The sequence below is a fragment of the Ooceraea biroi genome, chromosome 4, assembly GCF_003672135.1.
Source record: "Ooceraea biroi isolate clonal line C1 chromosome 4, Obir_v5.4, whole genome shotgun sequence".
NCBI classification, from domain to species: domain Eukaryota; kingdom Metazoa; phylum Arthropoda; class Insecta; order Hymenoptera; family Formicidae; genus Ooceraea; species Ooceraea biroi.
In genome coordinates this window covers 9,836,421-9,853,656 of record NC_039509.1, presented here as the reverse complement: position 1 = coordinate 9,853,656, position 17,236 = coordinate 9,836,421, and the positions used below count along the sequence as shown (strand labels likewise).

Genomic DNA, 17,236 nt, shown 5'->3' with positions numbered 1-17,236 from the left:
CACCTTGTTGAGCGCCTCGTGGCTGATGGGCTGGGTACCATCAGGATGAAGGACACGGTCGACCGAATTCGGTCTGGAAACACCGTCCAGCTGCGCCGCCTCTTTCAGGGGTTGGGGTGGCGACGGCGGTGGTGGCAACTGTTCCTCCACCCCCACGTTATCATATCTTGTTTTCTGCACAGAAGCAAAGAAACAACTCCGTTACATCATCTTCCTAGACAGACGAGATAGAGAATGATTAAAAGAATCATTTTCTCATGAGGATATCAGGATTTCGCAAAGCTCTCGTTGAGTGTTAGTCAAAAAAATGAGTACTTATCGCGTCGCGATCGGCTCTGGGACCTTTCCCTGCTTTGGTGCAAAGTTGTACCCGGCGTTGCGGTTTAATCCTATCTTACGGTATTTAGTAGGACTTACGTGACTCCAGCAACATCCAGCAATACCCCTACCGTCCTCGAGCTTACGCGAAAGCGCATTATTAGCGGCACGATTACTGGACGAAGCCAGTTCCAAACTGGCGTGTCGCTTCGCTTTCCGACGTTTTCGTATCTTGGCCGGCAGGGCGAACATGTAATCACTGAATCGACGCCTCGAATGACGTACGATCGACACCCAGTCTATCATCGTGCAAAACCAGTTCGCACGTGATATTTCGAGAATGTATATTTTTCAGTGTGCGTTGTCCATCAAAGTCGGCTCGATTCGTTGTTGCGTAAATTTCAAGCGAAATATAGGTGCTATATAATGTCGAGAGTAAAAGGAACGAGTGAAATGGAGACACGTGAATATCTGTTGAAGAGCTGCTGCTGCATATTTTATGCACGTTTTGTTAAGCGTACGTAGAAAGTATTACGAAAATTTTTTACCATAAAATCACATTTATTACAAAAATGTATTATCCAAATGTAAATTTATATTTCACGTAACGTTCGCATGTGACCTTTTCATACGTTGCCCTCTGCCGCGTTTTCAGAAATAAAATTATATTTTTGCGAAAAATATTAAATCTGTAGAATTATGCTTCTCTCTACTTTCACATTGTACATTTTCACATTTCCTGTCCATTTTAAAATCATCTTTTTCGTGTATCAATCCTCGTTTCAAAGATTCGTTATCAAGGGCTCTTGTAATTTATACTCGATTTAATTATTACTCGAAATGTTCGGAAGTGCGGGCTGAGCTTTCTAATTAAAGTTCAAACTTTGCAGGTTTCAGGTAAATTTTCACGATTCGTTTAAGTCACTCGCCGTTTTTGTTAGAGCCGCACAAACGAGTTGCCTCCAATCGAGTATCGCGGGCGTGCCCATCGCTGGGGAGATCGATACTGATGGCAAAGAGAACGTCGGGGATATATGTCACGAATCAAATCTCCCTTTTCTCTCGCTTCTCGTGTTCTGAAAGTGTCATAAGTATCGGACTGTCTCTATATTCCTCTCTTATTCCACCGCGCGCTTTATTCCCCTGGCACGGCGAGCGGTGGCCATTATTGTCGAGTGCATTCTGCGAACGCGAATAAAGGTGCTGACAATGACGTTGCAATCGAATGCGCATTAATGCCGAGAATTGGCGCGGTCGCAGTAGCAACGAAAATAATATTCAAAGTGTTATCCAGCGAGGCGCACTAATTACGTTAATTTGCCCAGCTTTTAATAACGGCGCGACACGCCGACTATTTTTTTGATCATCGCATAAACACAATTCCTCCGGAAGCACCGCGCGAAGTGGAGCGTGCAGTTTTCAACCAGTAAAAATATGAAAATATTGTAATAAATTCAGTTGTTTTTGAAGAGGAAACGTTTTCGAGTTTCCCACTATTCTCGTTATATTCGTGACGCTTGTTATCTTTCATTTTAATTTTTACGCGTTACATCGAAATATCTCGGACTAAATGCGACTGTTTTTCATGTTGCGTGTTTTACGCGTACATTCCGCCGAAACGTGCCTTTGCATTTTTACTGGCGACATTTTTGCATGTGCAAAAATACGTAATGTTTGGGTGCATCTGCGTACTTGCATACCGCGCGATACGTAGCACGGACGGAGGAAAATTTCGTAGTAATTGAGGCACTTACGGGTCTTTAGGAACAGCAAACACTGCCGCATATTGTTTATAGAGAAACCACCCGTGTAAACGTGAAATAGTTTTAATTTAAAGCAGTGGCAGGTAATTTTCTATTTCTCGAAAGTGTGTAATTTCTTTGTTATAATCTAATTTTTTCTGTAATTTATTTTCTGTAATTCTGTAATTTGTTACATCATTTTGGTTTATCGCGTGTTATTTTTCAGTATCCTTGCATGTTCTAAAATATAGTTTTCGACGATCACTCGTTTCCTTAGCATCGCGACAAGAAAAGACGAGGCTTTTAAATTGACAGGTATCGTCAAATTTGTTCAACCGGAAGACATGGACTTGTTCCTTTTTCGCAACGATGTTCGCTGAAAGAATTTTTCTCCGCGTCTTTCGTTCCGCGTTCCTTACTGAAGGTAACTCCAAGAAAAACATGATTGCCCCCGCAAGCGAGGTCGGTTATTCGTGATCACGTCAATTAATAGATTCTCCCTTTTTGTACCAAGTACCGGAAGCTGCAGCAAAACCAACCCCTTTTTAGAGAAAATTACCTGCGTGCTGTGTTCTAGCAAAAATTAATGGAAGCATAATAGAAAAACTCTTTTAAGATTATTATTATTATTTCACAGATTTTAGAAAAGCTTTCAGCTTTATTCATTTATAATATAATAAAAGTATCGGTATAATAATATAATAATATAATAAAAGTATTTTATTCTCTTGTCGCAATGGCTGTTTGCTAATCAAATTCACAACGGCACATTACACTTTTTCATTAGACACATTTTTCCGTTTTATCGCGCACTTTTTCCGATGTTATCGAAATAAAATCCACAATTCTCCATGAATAATGTTTCGATAAATTTCATCTAACATTAACAAATAATTAACGATTTCGTCGGGGTAACCGAACAATTATACTCAATCACAATCGAGCTTCCGGTGGTTTTTCAGAGCAATCGATTTTGTACTTTGGTGTGAAAGACATTGGCGTCGGTACTGCTGTAAAAGCGACTAGAGACTGGTATCAATAGTGTGTGCGGATGCTTCGACGGAGGCGTCGTTGTCTAATTCCGACGTTACAGCGCGTCTCCACGATTGGGCGGTGTTCTAAAATCTAAAGGACTCCTCGAGGAACTTGTTTTTCCGATCGGATCCAAAAATAAGAACCCAGGTGATTAATTACCGTCGCGTGCTATTTTTAAACTTGCGTTATGCGTTTCGTGGATCGATAAATTTTCCAGTTAAATGTCGAGCGATCCGCGACGTGTTAAATTTAATTTCTCAGACGATACAATACCCGAGATGGACGCTCAAAGAAACTTAATGTAAATACTGCGAGAAACAGCGATAAGTGCATTCTAGAGTTTGACTTGAGTACTGATCAATAATAAATTTCCATTAATAGACACTTATCCACATGTGTGACGGAAATGACGTTGATGGTTCGGCCATTGATCTGGATTAAGCAAATCTCAACAGAGACGATCGTTATTTTAGAGAGGAAAATTAATCAGATTAGTCAAATCAAACGGAATGCATTATGATGTAACCGCTCCGGGATGGTACAAACAGTCGCTGTCTTCCATTCACAAACACGGGCGCCTGAAAACGGCATCAATAATGATGGATTTTTGACAATGTGGTGATTCATGAGCCGGATCATTGTTGCGTCACTAATCACGGCGGATAACGATGACTGGATCACCAATTAACGTGGGCGATAACGAATCACGAAGCCGCAGCATGGAAAGAGGATTGCGGATATTTGTAGCAAAGAAGTTTAATTGATCATTGACAACTCGTCGCTCTAACGATAACGATAATGCGTTGGTTCTCCGCTCAGAAATTTCTCCTACGCTTGCTCGCGAGAGAGAGCAACAATACGCGAGATATCTTCGTGCGGATTTTAATTAACCGTCACACACAGTCGTCTATCGGCAGGAGTCTTTTCACTAGCCCTCGTGGCCGTTTCATTTCGCGAATCGGATGTCCATTACGAGCACAATGCCGGGGCACAATGCGGCGCAAGGAAACCTTGGACCCGATAGGAGGAACGTGAGGAGATAATCGAGAACCGCGCGAGAGGATCGTGTTCAGAAGCAGAGCGAAGAATTGCGGCGACCTGAGGCCCTGCAATCCTCCGACGACGGAAAGACGAAAGGGGAAAGGGCCAAGACGGCGGAAAATTACAGTTTCTGCCGCTGACGCGAAGCGAATTAATATTTCTACGTTTATAATTAGCCGAGATCCCAACCCCTTGCCGCCCTTGGTTAAGAAGCTCGAGCGGGCGAATGCTCTTTTCATGTTGGATCTTAAGCATCACGTTAAGCTCCTTGAAAGCGACAAAAAAGCGACGCTCGAGTGTCCCACGGCTCGTATAATTGTTAGCGCGTCAAATGGGACAAAAGAGCGACTACCGTTACAGAGAAGAGAGAGAGAGAGGGGAGGAGTCATCGACTGCGAATTGTGTCGTTAGCCTTAATTAACCGGTTAGCAAAATCTGCTCTCTCTCTCTCTCTCTCTCTCTCATTCTTTATGTCTCTGGCTCGTCAAAGTTAATAGCAGTTTGGAGTCTGCTTATCACACATAATTACAAGCGTTACGATGAGTTAATGGATTAAGTCTTGTTCCGGATTGTTCTTGACGCGAAGGAACGTGACTGCGTTTATAATGGCACAACGATAAAATATAGTCGACAGAAGGATTTCCGATGAAAAGGAGCCGATGCATGAAAAATAGATTCGCGCCAGAGAATTGTTGATGGCGCCAGTGAAAACGCTATCCATCGAGTAGTATTCATCGAGATTTACAGCGCGTACATACGTACCGCGCATACTCATTCCGATTCCGATGGAATGGCACGATGAGATAGATATGCATTAAATCGCCGCGCTTTTGTTCGCACACTGCAAATCGGTCCACTACTCGAATGGACAAGTACGGCCAGCGGGACCGCGATGCAGCGAACGCAGATTTAAGTGGTGATCAAAATTCGGCAGAACCGCCAATTTTTTTTCCAACGCGTTGACACGACGCGTAAACGCGCGGCGACGCGAAGCTGCGCGCGTGGCGGAAATGAATTTTTCCGGGGCAACGATTTTCATGTCGCGCTCGCGGAGTCGACGTTACCTTTACACAAAACAAAACAAAAAAGTACATTTTGTAGCATTACATGTAAACTCGGTTTACAGCTGACAGAACGCACGTTATAACGCACGTATCACGACACGTTTCACGTCGCATGAAGTGCCGGAGGACACATTTGCAAAGGATGTCTCCCACATGTCTCTTTCACGACTGAAGGATATTTCAGAGTAGCTCTATTCAAGTTTAAAGCCCTTGTGAGATTTTAAATTCCGCGTTAAACGCTCGGAGCCCTGACTCGGAGCTCGCTTGAGATTCACCAAGATCTACCAGAGCCGATGCTTGCTACTAAGATAAGACTAATTACCAGATCGCGCAAAGTGATTTTCTCCTTTTCCTTCACTTATCTATTCGTCGCATAAAATTTGATTCGCGTCAATCGAGAGTTAGTCAAGTCATATGTAGAGTGCAAACAATAGGACGGAGAATTATTTCAAAGTAAAATGTCGTTCCGATCGTAAATTACAAAAATAATACACGGCACATTCTTTGTTTCTTACTGCTCCTACTTCTGGATGAAATTTGATGCTTGTCAATAATATTATAAGAAAATTGAAAATCTATTAGAAAGAAAAGAAGGGAAGATCTTGCAATTTACTCTGAAATTTATTGAGTTAAAGTGTTGCTTCGAAAACCGCCGATTATCGACGGTTCCTCGACGGTTCAAGCTTTTGGCTGCGAGCAAAGTTGTGTTTCTGAGTTGTCTCGCCACGGATCTTTCATGAGTGAGTTGGTAAGCCAGGGATCTTTGCCGCGTATTCAGTTGCAGAGAACGCGCTTACCGTTGTTGCAGACCTGTGTTAGCCGCCGACGATGATTAATTAAATAATAATTTCTTGCACGCGCGTTTATTAATGCATCCACGTGAATTCCGAGTCGAGTGCAAGAAATCGTCGCGGATGATGGAGAATTCGATTGTTAATTAATTAAAGCCGTTACGTAAAACCTCCAAAAACGAAAACACACTCGCTTCTTCAATTGCTCTCATTTAATTAATGTTACACGTGTCGTTTCGTTAATCGTGTTATTACGAATTGGTGCAAGGATTTGCAAGGTTCGCAAGACTGAACTACATATTCACAGTTCAATTTTACATCAGCACGCCTACGAACCTGGGCTTCGTCTGCATCGAGATCTGGAACATCAGGACTAGCCGATTTGCGATCATAAATATCCGCCAGAATCTCGGTCAACGGCAAGGCGGAGGCTGGACCATCCTGAAACGATCACATCGTCTGAACACTGTGCTCTGTCGAGTTCCATGCCGGCATGGAAAGTCGTCAAATCATTTGCGCTAGCGATATCAATGATCCTCGCAGGGAATTTGTATTTTATTGAAAAAGCTAGCGGATGTGACAGCGATTTCGCTCTTCGAGTTCCCGTTAATTCGAGACGACTCTCATAAATAAATTCACAGCTATGCCGGCATCTGGCAGATCTGTTTTACATTTTATCAACGAGTACATCGATTATCGGAGCATTCTGGATATTCGCGTTATAGCGGTCCCGGATGTAGATTGCCACTGGAACAGCAAACACTTGGGGTATCTGGGATATCAGGTTTCTCCAACGCCGACTCTCTCGCACCGAGCGGATCGATCGCACGGCGGAAACGCGTGCGTTCCGCCGCGCGGATGACGCGCGTGGATGTCGAGGGAAGGAAGGGTGCAGAGAGAAGGGATGCAGGAAATAAAGTCGCGAGATGCAAGGTCAATTACGCCGCCCGGCCGAGCTGACTGACATCGCCGACGCACGATGGCAGCGTGCTAAACGAGCCGAACGGAATTATTCATGGTGAACTTTCGATGCGCGCACAGGTGCGTTTAACATCCCAAGCGCCCGCTTTATCTCCGTCCGACAACAGGTCTCGCCTTCGTTAAATATGCATCGTGACTATCGTCCTCGGAATTCGTTTGTTCTTTCGGGACGTTTCGCGTCACGTACCGACGACGACTCTGACGTCGCGTGCATCTCCCAGTTTCGCATGCTCGCGATCGCGGCGGAGTAAGAAACAACTTCCGCATTTAAAGAATGTAACACGTGACGAATACTTGTATTACACCGAGAAAAGGGAAGAAAGAAAGAAAGAGAGAGAGAGAGAGAGAGAGAGAGAAAGAGGAAGAGAGGAGGGAGACAGACAGACAGATAGACAAAACTTTATTTATAAAGCGCTTCGGGATTATATTCCCTTAACACATAAAGAAGAAAACTATATATACATAAACCAAATATATAAACTAAAGAGGAACTAAACGAAATTAAAGAAATTCAAGAAAAAGTAATGTATATCATTAATAAGATATCAGAAACAAAAAAATGCACTCAAGAGAGAGAGAGAGAGAGAGGAGGGGAAGTACTTATAAGGAAAAGGACGATATTTAGAGACAACTCGCCTCTCTCGAGAATTTGATAATTGCCCTCGCAAATGAATCGAGCGATAATTGAGAGGATGGCTAATTAACCAGATGCATCGAAGTCTCCGATACGCGAGGGAAAACTAATTACCAAGAGAAGGCGGATGTTATCTGAAGTTGAAAGTAATGAAGTTCGATATTGCAGGGATCCGCGGGGTCAAGAAAACAAGACGCAGACTCCGATCTTGCGTTTACATCCAGCGTGGCGATTGCTTTCGCGATTACTCGCATGTACTGCTCGGGGAAAAAGCCGCAACGTCGTCTCGACAGAGCGACGTTGGCCGGTATTTTTGGCATTAATACGCGTCCAGCGAACGTCAGGAGCGTGCACGCGATATAAATAAAACTTGCCGGACATGAGCCGCGCGCAGAAATGGCGCGGCTCTCAAAGATACAGATAGGGCGTATCGGATGAAAATTGAAAAGTAAAGTGGCGCGCCACTAATATTTTATGCCCTCTCAGGTGCATTCTCATACGGCGGTACATACGTCTCCCGCGATGCGCGGGTTCACTTTTACTTTACCGAGCGTGAACGTATTTACTATTCCGCTTTCCCGCATCCGCGTGCGATTCCGGCAATCCAAGTGCTCTCCTCGGATATATCAAACGCTACCACCCGCGATCGTCTTACATCCTGCAATATTTAGGGGACGCCGTAACATCGTTCATGATGATTCTCCGCTCGCGAGACGTCGCGGACGTGATACTTTTATGCCTTGCACCGCGCCAGTGCGCGTTTACTTTACTTCCCTCTCACACGCGATGCAAATAAATTTCTAAATAGACGAATTATAATCCTCTGGTCGCGCGGCGGAAAAAGAGTACACGATACACTCTTTTAATGCAGAAACAAAATTGTAGCGCGAAATTGGTTTCCCGGATCGAGCATAATACCGTGCGCGTGTTTTCCTCGTAGCAAAAACGTTTTTTTGCCTCTTTGGATCCGCGCGATTATGCGCGGATCCCACATAAACCGGATTAATTTGTTGCTGCCAGGGAAGGGAAAATAGGAGGTTGCCGGTGTCCTGTGCATCTCCTGCGGGGATCTCGCGGAACTGTCGAGGATGCGGAACTCTCGTTCTCTTCCCTTCTCGTTTACTCTCTCGCTCTCGCGCCTCGGAATCCGAACACACGCCCCGCGGAAGGAACTCATCGAGATTAATCCGCGGATTGTTCGCAGTTGTTCATAACTCCGCGCGTGAATTATAATCCACGTAAACGATAATGGTCCAGCGCGAGTGCGTTCTCGATTACCCGCGGGCTATCACGTCCCGATTTTATGACATCGCAATACGCGCCGCGCCGATAATGGGAAATAATCCCGCGGACGTTGCGTTCCGCGGCTAAACGACTGAAACCGAGTGAATGGTGTAGCGCCTCGGTCGATTTGATGAAAATCTATGCTGATACAGTCGATCATTATCGCTGCCCGCGTTCTGGAAACTCCAGCGGAGCTCGCCGCTAAAAGCCGCGTTTGCCCAAATACGATACGCGATAGTTGGGATATTTCGCCGGGGGTTGCGTTAAATCCGGAGTTTACTCTCTCTACAGTAAATCCCAGAGAGAGAGAGAGAAAGGGGGGGAGAACATATTGCGTGTCGGTGGGTCATTTTCACAACGTGATTTGAAAGCTTGGCAAGTAGAAAAAGAATCGTTCGCGAAAAAGCTGGCTTCGGAAAAGCTTTTTCAAACGAAATGACCGCCGGATTCTTGCGTATGATCGACTTCATTCCCGCAGCTTTATTCATTTCCCTCCCCCTTACGTGCTGCGACAGGTCTATGATTATACGCTCAATATCACGCTATAGTGGACATAGGATTTCGTAAGATGGTGTTTGACTTGCTGATGGACCGACCACGCAGAGTTACCTTGCAAACGTACGTCACGTCTGACCATGACGCGGCCGTAACCACTGCCGGCCTCGACATGTCAAGCCACGACTAGTCGACATCCGCGTGACAACGTGATGCGAGTCGATGGAGTAGATTTGCACGGATCGTACAGATTATTCCGGCCTCGTGTTACGAGCGTCCGCGCGTATGATTACGCTATCAAACTTATGTGTCGCATGCGTAAAAGTGTAGTCATAATTACGAATAACAGTATTGTAGGCGAAAAATGTAAATGTGAAGCATCAATAAATGAAGCCGGAAGGTTTAGGGCCCGCAAGACGGATCGCTAGACGGATGTTCGGCATGACAACAGCATTAATTGGCTGTTATATATCGCTATGTATAACAAGGTAGAGGGGGAGGGGCAAGAAAAAAAGCGGAGTCGTCGAAAGTCAGGAAAAGAGAACGAAAGGCATTTTTCGTTTGGCGAAGTTGTGGCTCCCGGGCTTTCCTTCTGGTCGATTTATCAGAGTCTTTGATTTTGTTCGAAGTTCTGCATCAACTACCCTGGTGCTTACGCCCTATTACGACAGTATCATCCGGAGGAATCCGCGCGATCAAGTAAAGTCAAGTGAGACGGATTCAGGGCGATGTTACTTGATCCCGGCAATCGGGAGCAGCATTTAGATATCAATTAAAGCGCGTGCCATTAGACAGTTACGGGTTATGGCAGTTACGAGTGACTCTCGTAAAGTAATTACCAATATAAATGGCGAAATTGAACGTTACGAGCACAAGGATGTCGCGCCGTCAAGCATGCCCGGTATTACTGTTTGGCGCGACGGCCCGTTTGTTCATTTATTAATTCACGCTATTTTCGCGTTATTAACACAAACGGTCGATTGGTCAATAAATTCATGCTGCGAAAATAATTACGAGCTGACCGGTAGCTCCGCGCGCTCGCGAGTCACCTCCTTCCAAAATTAATGAAAGCGTTCGTTATACCAAGTCTGACAGTTTTAAATAAAATTTTAATTCATTTCCACTGTACAATATCTTTCCTTATATTAATACCACTACGCAGTCACGTTAATTACGTTTAGTTAATTACGTTACGTACAGTTATCAGATTTCAATTTAACCGAGAATAAAGTGAAACTTGAAAAAAGCACGCTATTTCCAAAAATAAGTGAAAATATCAGGAAACAAATTTTTCATTTCTTTCATTTCTATTTTCGCAATCTATCTTCCCGTGCTAGTTTCCGAGTAAACACAAATCGTCATTACACAAAGCGTGAAATTTTCATTAAACAAACCAACTCGCAGATGTGTAGAAGACCGTTCCCGAGAATCACGCACAAGTGCAATTCGACAGCATGTAGGATCGCGCGGCACGGTTCGTGGTAACTGCTGGCACCTCGTCGTCGGACCCAATCGCCTTGGTCCAACCGCAAGGCGACGGTATCCACTAGCCTTGCCAATACCACCCATACCGAAGACACTCGCACAGTCTACGTCGCACTGGCAATGAGAATACGACACTCGGACGCGTTTCCGATAATCCGCTGCCGTTGATTTCACGCCGTCTACGTACGTATGTTCGAGACGTGGACTCGAACACGCTCGAAACTTGGCGCGATTCCGCGACGCAGTAACACGAGCGCAAACTTCTTGCGCGGAGAAATCCGCCAGTTTCCTAATCACGGAAAGATCCGCACTCTGAACGTGATAGGAGAATCCGCACGATCCGAGTTGAACGTGTATGCGAATTTATTGACCAATTTATAAGCTTATTCCGCAGATGATAATCGCGTCCGGATTCGAACGCGCAAGATGATAACGAACAACTGACCCCCGCAGGAAGATAACTCATTGTCGGTAGCGCGATAGTTTGACAAATTTTGGGGAGTGTTCCTCTTTTTAGCTCGCTACATGACGCGATTATATTATATATGTATAACGGTATATATGTATAGCGCGATAGGATACAAAGGCTCGCTCAAGAAGCGCCATGAATCGCAAGGCTCCCCGTCTTTCTCTTTCTCTTTTCCGCATTCACGTATTCCCTACACAGAGCATCGCGGTTACCTTCTCTCAGGGAAGGAAAACAGATACTTCCGGTGTGCGCATTGCGGATCCGAGTCACGTACTCCATTCCCGCGAGGCAATGAGCATATATATCGCGTTCGATAACTCGAAAACTTCGCCCGACGACTTTCGGCAGTCACGCAGGAGGCACGGCGGCCCGCTCGATGTTTCGACCTGGCTTTTCTACCCTCTCGGATATCAATAACGCGGACTTTGTTTCCGATAACCTGCGCGCTTATCACCCCCAACGTTCCTGCTGGCGCGTGGATTATCGCCCTTTACTTGGATTTTTATAACGCGGACATGAACAGCTTCGAGGAAAGAGGATCATCGACAGCCTATATTTTTGCCTTTCTTATTGCCTTCTATTATTGAAATATAAATTTAAAAAACTAGGAGCCACGCAAACCGTTGCGTATTTTTAACGTATATAATAAAACGTTCTTTCTCAAAAATGTTTTATGAAATGCATATACAGGGTGAGGCACCTAAAACAGGCCATCTGAATATCTCGGCTGTTATTGGTGATAGAAAAAAATATGTCAGACCAAACTTGCATGATTTTGAGGGACACATATTTTGTTCTAAATAGTTTTTTATTAGGTGGACGCGTAGAGGTCATATGAAGGTCAACTTCGTTTTTTTAAATGGTATGATATGTTTTTTTTACGTACCATCTAGTAGAGCGTTTGAGGATGCGCACATTGATCTACGGGTCAAAATCATTCAAGGTCACTGAAGGCTAAAATTTCTAAGTGCTAGAACTTTTTTATTTTTGAGTTTACGGTATTTTCAATAGCAGAGAACTCTAGGCAATATTAAAAATATAGATATCAACAACTCAGAACTTCTCGGAAAAGAAAAAATTTCTAAGGGCTAGAACTTTTTCATTTCTGAATTTACGGTATTTTCAATAGCAGGGAACTCTAGGCAATATAAGAAATAATGATATGAACAACTCAGAACTTCTCGGAAAAGAAAACATTTCTAACGGCTAGAACTTTTTCATTTCTGAATTTACAGTATTTTCAATAGCAGAGAACTCTAGGCAATATAAAAAATAATGATAACAACAACTCAGAACTTCGCAAAAAAGAAAAAATTTCTAAGGGCTAGAACTTTTTCATTTCTAAGTTTACAGTATTTTTAATAGCAGAGAACTCTAGGCAATATAAAAATATAGATATCAACAACTCAGAACTTCTCGGAAAAGAAAAAATTTCTAAGGGCTAGAACTTTTTCATTTCTGAATTTACGGTATTTTCAATAGCAGGGAACTCTAGGCAATATAAGAAATAATGATATGAACAACTCAGAACTTCTCGGAAAAGAAAACATTTCTAACGGCTAGAACTTTTTCATTTCTGAATTTACAGTATTTTCAATAGCAGAGAACTCTAGGCAATATAAAAAATAATGATAACAACAACTCAGAACTTCGCAAAAAAGAAAAAATTTCTAAGGGCTAGAACTTTTTCATTTCTAAGTTTACAGTATTTTTAATAGCAGAGAACTCTAGGCAATATAAAAATAATGATAATAACAACTCAGAATTTCGCGGAAAAAGAAAAAATTTCTAAGGGTTAGAACTTTTTCATTTCTGAATTTACGGTATTTTCAATAGCAGAGAACTCTAGGCAATATAAAGTAAAGTATTTTCCCTTGCAGTTGGCCTTCAGTGACCTTGAATGATTTTGACCCGTAGATCAATGTGCGCATCCTCAAACGCTCTACTAGATGGTACGTAAAAAAACATATCATACCATTTAAAAAACGAAATTGACCTTCATATTACCTCTACGTGTCCACCTAATAAAAAACTATTTAGAACAAATTATGTGTCCCTCAAAACCATGCAAGTTTGGTCTGACACATTTTTTTCTATCACCAATAATAGCCGAGATATTCAGGTGGCCTGTTTTAGGTGCCTCACCCTGTATAACGTAAAATACTATATCAGTGATGGTGAACCCTTTTATGTGCATGTGTCAAAAATTTACAAATAATATTTATGGAGTTGGTGACGTATCGGGCAGGTTTTAATAGGGGAAAAAAATTAATAGAAAATTAATTTTTGGAGAAATTTAATTGAAACAAGTTTTCAGCTGCCTTGTTCCTACAATGGACTGTTGTTGTGTATTGTTGGTTTCTTTTGTGTAAAACAAAATTTCACGTGTACATGTTGTAACAATTAAAAACATTTTGAATAATTAATAAAATGATGTCACGTACAAATCGTTGACGTGCCAGCAAAATTTTCGTACATGCCACTTCTGGCACGCGTGCCATAGGTTCGCCATCTAGGTACTATACAATCCCGCTTTTCTGTGCAACGATTGAACCTGACGATATTAGAGTGGTCTTACTCTAATGTCATCGAAGCTAGATTCAATCTCCTAAAGTAGTTTCGGTAATTTCGAAAAGCATCATTTTGTCGATCACACAATGTATATCTAAACCGCGCCCAACTTTGATTTCGCCAGAGAGTCTGCCGCGCACATCGGCTTTGTAATTCTAGATTCTCTGATTTTTAATTGTATCAAATATTTACAATGCGTGCGTAAAGGCAATACCGCCCAAGTTATATTCTCTATGTGCGTTTTCCAATCTCACGTTTTAAAAATAATAGTCCAGTTACCGCATCGATATTTTTTAAAAATTTTTATGTGAGAGAAAAATATCCGCAGCACAAAAAGCTTCATCAAGTTTTGTGCTTACTGAGGCGTGTCCAACACGTGTTAATTTTCTAATTTTCTCATTTTCACGAGTGTGTAACGGCAATTCACGTTATACTGTTGCTGTGTCTCAAATAATGAACATCTCACAAATGCATGCTGAAAGAAAGCAGAGGCATGATGAATTGTTAATTTCGCAATAGTGGAATTCTTATGAATTCTGCAATTTTTGCTTAATGAAACGAAAACATTCATTCTGAAAAAAGGTTTACGCCAAAATATTGTTCTTCTATATCCAGAAAAAAATATGATGGAGTGCTTTTATTCTCCTCCCATTTCTTCTCAGTCTATTCACAAAACTACATACAATAGCAGATTCTTCAATTCGCTCAGTATCAGTGTTAGCACCACCTTGTCATCGGTGCCGTGCTGAGTTTTCCTGATAATTTCGCTTAATTAAGCAATTTGAAAGAGCGGAGCGATCTCGTCTTCGCAGCGTTTCAATGTCGGATTATCCTAGAGAGAATACTTTTCGGAATTGACACACTCCTGATAAAGGCTGCGCGCTTTTCATTAGAGAACCCGATCGGAACCAAGAGTTCGATGTTCCTCTACATCCGCGATTTCTATGCATTCCATCGTCGAAGATTCCGTGTCGTTATCGTGAGAGCGAGAAACGAGGGGGTTTATACGCCCGTTGTATCTCTCGATCTGGGGCGAATCGGAAAGCTTTCAAAGGCAAAGTCCACTCTTTTACGAAAGCTTATCGTCTTCTCTCGATTGGCGGCAAAAAGACTCGTATGTACTAATATATTTTTATATCACTTTGAAATAAAATACTTTTCTTTTCGCGGAAAGTAATTTCATTATAATCTTCGCGATATTTGCTTTATCCTTACGGATATCTCATGTATTTCTGGGGGAGAAAAGGATGGGAAGTAAAATTGAAACACGTCAACTTTCTCGTCCGCGGAATATAATAGTACTGCGAAAGCAGGTATTTCATTAAACTCGAGCACGAATCGCTCACGACTGGCTGTTTGGCATGAAAATCCCAAATATTTTCCGATATTTCATTATGGCTAATAACGAACGATAGTTCGTAATTATTGAGTATCATAAATAAATTAAAAAAACTACGCACTGAAAGTACACAATGTGAGGCCAAATCTCTTAATCACGCACTTTCGCCTAAATTAATGACGTTACCTCCGGGCACGATATCGCCCGGGTCAGATAAATAATGTAGTATCGAGATATCCTCGGGTGCGAGTATCGAGATATATACGGGTGCGAAAGATTTCGAAAGATACGTTTGCGTTAATAAAAAAGAGCATCGTTGTGTAGCGATGAAGCGTCAGGAGCTTGTTGCGGGGATGGCGTGAGGTAACGCGGCAAAAAAGCGAGAGAGCTAGTATCTAGGGATAAGATCAAAAATTGTCCGAGCGAGACTTTGTTTTCTGCAAGTATTCATTTAATCAATATCAATAAATATCAGTTACTGTTTGTTCAACATTGTGTGTGTGTGTCAATCATATATATTCCTATAATAATATATGGCTGATCAGCTTCGATAAACGGCTATAAATGAACTCGTGGGTATGTCGATTATCTAATACTAACAGGTGAGATCGCAGGGATGGGATTCTTGATGTAACTCCCTGTCCCCGGACATAACTCGGCTATCGAACGACCGCATTCTCTCCCCGAGGCGGTGACACGTCGATAGTACGCGACGAAAGTACACGGCTTTACACCCTGCTGGGCAACGTGAGAGTGACGCGGACACCGTCGAAACTAATTTCGCCGTGGTGGCATCGAGGGTTATCGCACGATGAAGCTCCTCCGAAGAGCGGTAACAGTTTTATCGCGGGATAAACGGACGGCGAGATGCGCGTTCCCGAGAACTCAAGCGAACCGAGCGGAATGAAATATCGTTTCTTCAGCCGCAAAGATTCCCCCGTGCGACTGCACGGGGATGTGTGCCGTAATATCGGGGTATTGCTCCATTCGTATGATCGACGCTGTTATATATTTAACTGTTTCTCGCGGTAGTGGGACGGAATTACGCGTAAGTGCCTCGTCGATCAAATCTCTTATTCGCTCGTTCATGCAGATCGCTCCCGTAAAAGTTTGCAGCACCAACGCGGTGAGTATCATCGCTCGACGATTCCAGAATAATTTCAAAGTACTTCTTGCTCAGAGCACTTGAAAACTGTTTTGAAGCCGCTATGCCGTGTTGCTCTCTTTTCAGAACAATTTTATTAAATTTAGATATTCTGAGGAATTTTGAAAACTAATCCCTATCGTATCCTGCAATGTTTCAGCACGTGCCAGTCTAAACGTGAGATAATAATATCGAGAACATTTTTTAGGTCAGCGCGTAACGTGTATCGACAAGCAGAACTCTCGTTAGCGTAAAGTGAGTGACAGAATGACGGCGCGGTCGATCGCGATGCTGGGACCTGAATCTCGCGCACGCCTGTCATTAGAGAAAATAGATCGCGCTCCCTTTACGAGCGGCGTATTATTCGAGCGCTTTAATAGGCCGTAAAAGGCAGGATTCGACCGTTAAAGGTATCTCGCTCAACGATAACGCGATAACAAGGCGCGTGGGGTCCTTGGAAAGTCGCGGGCCGCTCGCTCGCGTGATACCGAGGGCTAACACCATTGAATATGGGGCTTAATAAAAGCACGCATAAATATCGGGTGGTCTAATACCGGCGCGCGCGGCTACCAGCTGCTGGCTGATAATGAGGTCGTTATTTCACGGAATATATATATGTTACATTCGCCCCCAAGCGCCTCCCCCGCCGCACACCGCGCCGCTTTTCTCCCCTAAGTCGCCGTAATAACTCCCCGCCAGCAATGGAGTGCGTCTCTTTTCACGCGATGCTCTCTTCTCTTCCCCCTTGCGCCATAATTACGCTCCCGTGGCACGCTGCTTGCGATCCTCGCGACCACCACTCACGCAGGGTGCTTGCAGAGCAAAGTAATGCATGTGCGAAAA

General features: G+C 43.3%; 1 protein-coding gene across 19 annotated transcripts in view; it reads right to left on the bottom strand.

Annotated features, from left to right (window-relative positions):
* The window catches only part of LOC105282675 (disks large 1 tumor suppressor protein), a 452,432-nt gene that overhangs the window by 163,763 nt on the left and 271,433 nt on the right, over positions 1-17,236 (bottom strand). For 17 of the 19 annotated variants that reach the window (XM_026969150.1, XM_026969153.1, XM_026969151.1 and 14 more), the window contains 2 exons: positions 6,328-6,432; positions 4-174 (listed from right to left, as the gene is read on the bottom strand). In XM_026969150.1, coding sequence (XP_026824951.1) covers positions 4-174; positions 6,328-6,432 — 276 coding nt within the window. The remainder of the gene's footprint in view (positions 1-3; positions 175-6,327; positions 6,433-17,236) is intronic. The other 2 variants (XM_011344858.3, XM_011344860.3) reach the window with 1 other exon arrangement.